Below are 3,432 nucleotides of genomic sequence, written 5' to 3'. Positions count from 1 at the left end.
TGAAAATAGCAGCTTGATTGATTATCTAGCAAGATCTTCGGTTGCTTCTTTTCCATTTAAATCAATCTCTGATTGATTCTGAATCTCCAGATGGTTAATTGATTCCTTCTTGATTCCTTCAATCTTGGATACTTTCCTGCCTCTTGATTCCTTCAATCTTTCCTTGAGTTCTTGCACAGATATATTATTTGCATCATTAAAATCAAATCTAACCTCTTTATCTAGTGGTATGGCGAATCTCTTTATTTGGAGAAGCTATCTCTATCATCTATCTATTTGAATGAAGACATGCTTCAAACTCTACTCACTAATTGTCCATTGATTGTCAGTTTCGTCATTGATAGTTGTTATTGGGCTGGATAAGAACGAGCTGCGGAATCTTCAAAAGATCAGGTCAGTTTCCATAACAAAAAAGCAGTAGAAAACGTATTAAATTCATAGCACCAACTCTTGAACACTTTTCATATTATCAGTTGTCTGTGAAAAAATTAGATATTGTTGAATGTAAGAATTTGAAATCTTTAGAACTATCATTTGTGACTCTATCTGGTGGTTTTCTCGAGCACCTTATCTCTGGATTCCAATTCCTTGAGTGTCTGATAATAGTTTGCCTTGGTAAAGGGTCGGAAAGGTTTAACATTTTGAGTCGATCTCTAAGGGTATTGAAGATTGAGGATTGTGAGGCTGTAGGAGAAATTGATGCTCCAAATTTGGAATCAGTTGAGTATATTGGAGATCTAATTCCTAGGCTCAAAATTGCAAAAACGTCAAGCCAATTGAAGCACTCACAGATTGTTCTTCACTGCCAGAACAATTAAATGTTGTGTGGTTTTATGAGTTGAGAAGGTTCCTGTCAAACTCGACCTCTTGGTCTCAAGTTTCTCTTCATTATTCCAAATGCCATGAGATAAATAGGAAAGAATTAAAACGGCATGATAGAGTTGCTCACCCCCAAGTGTACGTTTTAGATGTACATATAAAATCATCTGGGAATTGCCCAACTTTAATTTTGTGGTTATTTGCCATGGAGTTGTCATCCCAAGAGACTCAACCTATCATCAACGGTCAAAATAATTATATGTTTCATCGATCGTTTAACGTATTTGAAGAATTCAATTGATTCTACTTCTCATGAAAGCAAGTCTTTGCGTAGTCAATTAAAAGAAGTAAAAGCCTACACATTTGATTGAAAAAGTCAGCCTGTGGAGCTCAGAAGTGGAGAGCTGGCAATAAGGAGCCTTACGGGAAGGGAGAGCGTTTATTTTTTATTAGATTGGTGTTGCAGTTAATTTGTCTTTGTTTCAAATTGAAATGCACTTATTCATTTCTAAAGTTTATTAATCTGTTTTTCAGGATACATTATTTTTTTACATCTAGCTTTACATTCTTGCACTTTTCTAATTATCTATCCGGACTATCTGGCCCATAGTTAAGTAGTCTGTTAAATATTGATAATTGTGCTGAACTTGAATCATAGGATTCTTTATTCTGAGCAGTCTCAAGATTCCAATATGGATTTGAAGGTTTGTGCTGATCTTGACTCTTTATGTTTTTTGTAGACATCTTTTTCTTATTTCATAGGAGTATAGAACTGCACTTTATTTTTTCTTTTCTCATGTCGCACTAAATAGAGATCCTGAACCAGATTCCACAGCTTTTAGAGATAAGCAGAAGTTGTGATACTTCAATCACAGCCACTTAGTACTCAACCTATTGCATTAAGATGATTAGATGTAATTATAGCATGATATAAACCAATGAACTCTGTTTTACTTCGCATGGAATATTGCTGTGGCTGCAAATCACTTGGCTTGATTTTATTAACTTCTCAAATAGTAATAGTTAAACGAACTGATCAATTTCTAAATTTATTAACGTTTTTATTGATCGAGACTAATTCCAAGTCCAAGGTTTTTTAGGATTATCAAAAAGCCTTTAAATTATTAACACCGAACTTGGCTTAATTAAATCCAAGTCCAAGATTTTTTAGGTATCCTTTACTTTTCCTTGTAGTTGTAGGAGTGTGACTTTCTTATATAAAAGACGCAATCTATAAACTCTGACGGAATTTGTAGCAACGAAGATGGAGAGCGTAACAGCAGACATATTGCCTGATTGCCTTATTCAAAAAATACTCTCTTATTGTTCTTTTAAAAGAGCAGCCAAGATGAGTATTCTCTCCAAAACATGGCTACAGGCTTGGTTAACTCTTCCCAACATAAAATTCAGAGCTCGTTATTATAAGAACGCGGAAATGACGGACACAATCCTGGAGAGATACAGGGACAACAACATCGCTATTGACAAGTTTGAATTTTTAAATTGTTTAGAATCTCATTCTCGTGAAGTTTTTTTCTCTTCGATTGTTAAGTGGCTTGATATCGCTCTTCAGAATGGTGTAAAAGATATAGTGTATAAAGATCCTAGACGCTTGGTTAGATCATACCCTTTGCCTATATTCAAATCTTGGCAGCAAAATCTTTAAGAGAATTGGTTCTGGAGGGTTGTGATCTGATGTTGCGGGGTTCATTATTTAGAGGTGTGACAAACTGCATTTCCTTGAGAAAGCTCTCACTATCGTATGTACGGTTGGACGACACCATGCTTCAGACTCTACTTAATAGTTGTCCTTTGATTGACACTTTCATCCTTGAGTATTGTCCGGGTTTGGAAAAGATTGAGCTGTTGAATCTTCTAAAGATCAAGTCAGTTTCTATTAAGACACGTGGAAACCAGCGTGTTAAAATTCAAGCACCAACTCTTGAACGCTTGTTTTGTTGTAGTGCTTTAGGAGAGTCTCCTATGTTGGAAGTTGCCGAATGTCAGAATCTGAAATCTTTAGAGCTTTCAGGTATGAATATACCTGATGGATTTCTCCAGCACCTTTTTTCTGTGAGGTCCACACCTCACCAACCAAAAGAAAAAGATTGAAAAAATTAGACAAAATAGGCTGCTTGAATGCATATGGGCGGCTGAAGATTTCAATTTGCAATTTGCAATGCAATAAGTTAAATTTATGTTGCTAAGTGGTTGGCAAATTTGGCTATAAATAAAGATGATTCCCTCTCAGTTAAGACACACCAAAATAACGAGAGAAGCATAAAGTAGTGAGAGTAATCCACAGATTGTGGTCTGTGAGATAACTAGTGAGTGGTAGTTATATTGTAGTGAGGTGTTTTAAATAAAGAGTGTTATTTCTTTCAAAGTTGTAGTAGTCTCTTGACACTACTGAGTTGTAATATTATAGTGGTAATATTGCTCCACTCGGGTATTGTATTTTATCCCGCTAAAATATTTGGTGTCATTGTTACTCTCTTGTGTTATTATTATTTGGTGTGGATATTATTCCTGGGCGAGATTATTTATTTTATCCCAACATTTTCTAGCTCCCAATCCCTTGAGTGTTTAATATTAATTAGATAATGTCTGTAA

General features: G+C 35.2%; 1 protein-coding gene across 1 annotated transcript; it reads left to right on the top strand.

Annotated features, from left to right (window-relative positions):
• Positions 1-2,083: 2,083 nt before the first annotated feature.
• LOC107771146 (FBD-associated F-box protein At5g38590-like) lies at positions 2,084-2,485 on the top strand. Its single transcript, XM_016590472.2, has one exon. It carries the CDS (start codon positions 2,084-2,086, stop codon positions 2,483-2,485), a length of 402 nt encoding a protein of 133 aa, XP_016445958.2.
• Positions 2,486-3,432: the final 947 nt, after the last annotated feature.

Source organism: Nicotiana tabacum, chromosome 7, assembly GCF_000715075.1.
Source record: "Nicotiana tabacum cultivar K326 chromosome 7, ASM71507v2, whole genome shotgun sequence".
Lineage (NCBI taxonomy): Eukaryota > Viridiplantae > Streptophyta > Magnoliopsida > Solanales > Solanaceae > Nicotiana > Nicotiana tabacum.
Note: the sequence above shows the minus strand (reverse complement) of the source record. Positions and strands in the feature narration are given on the sequence as shown.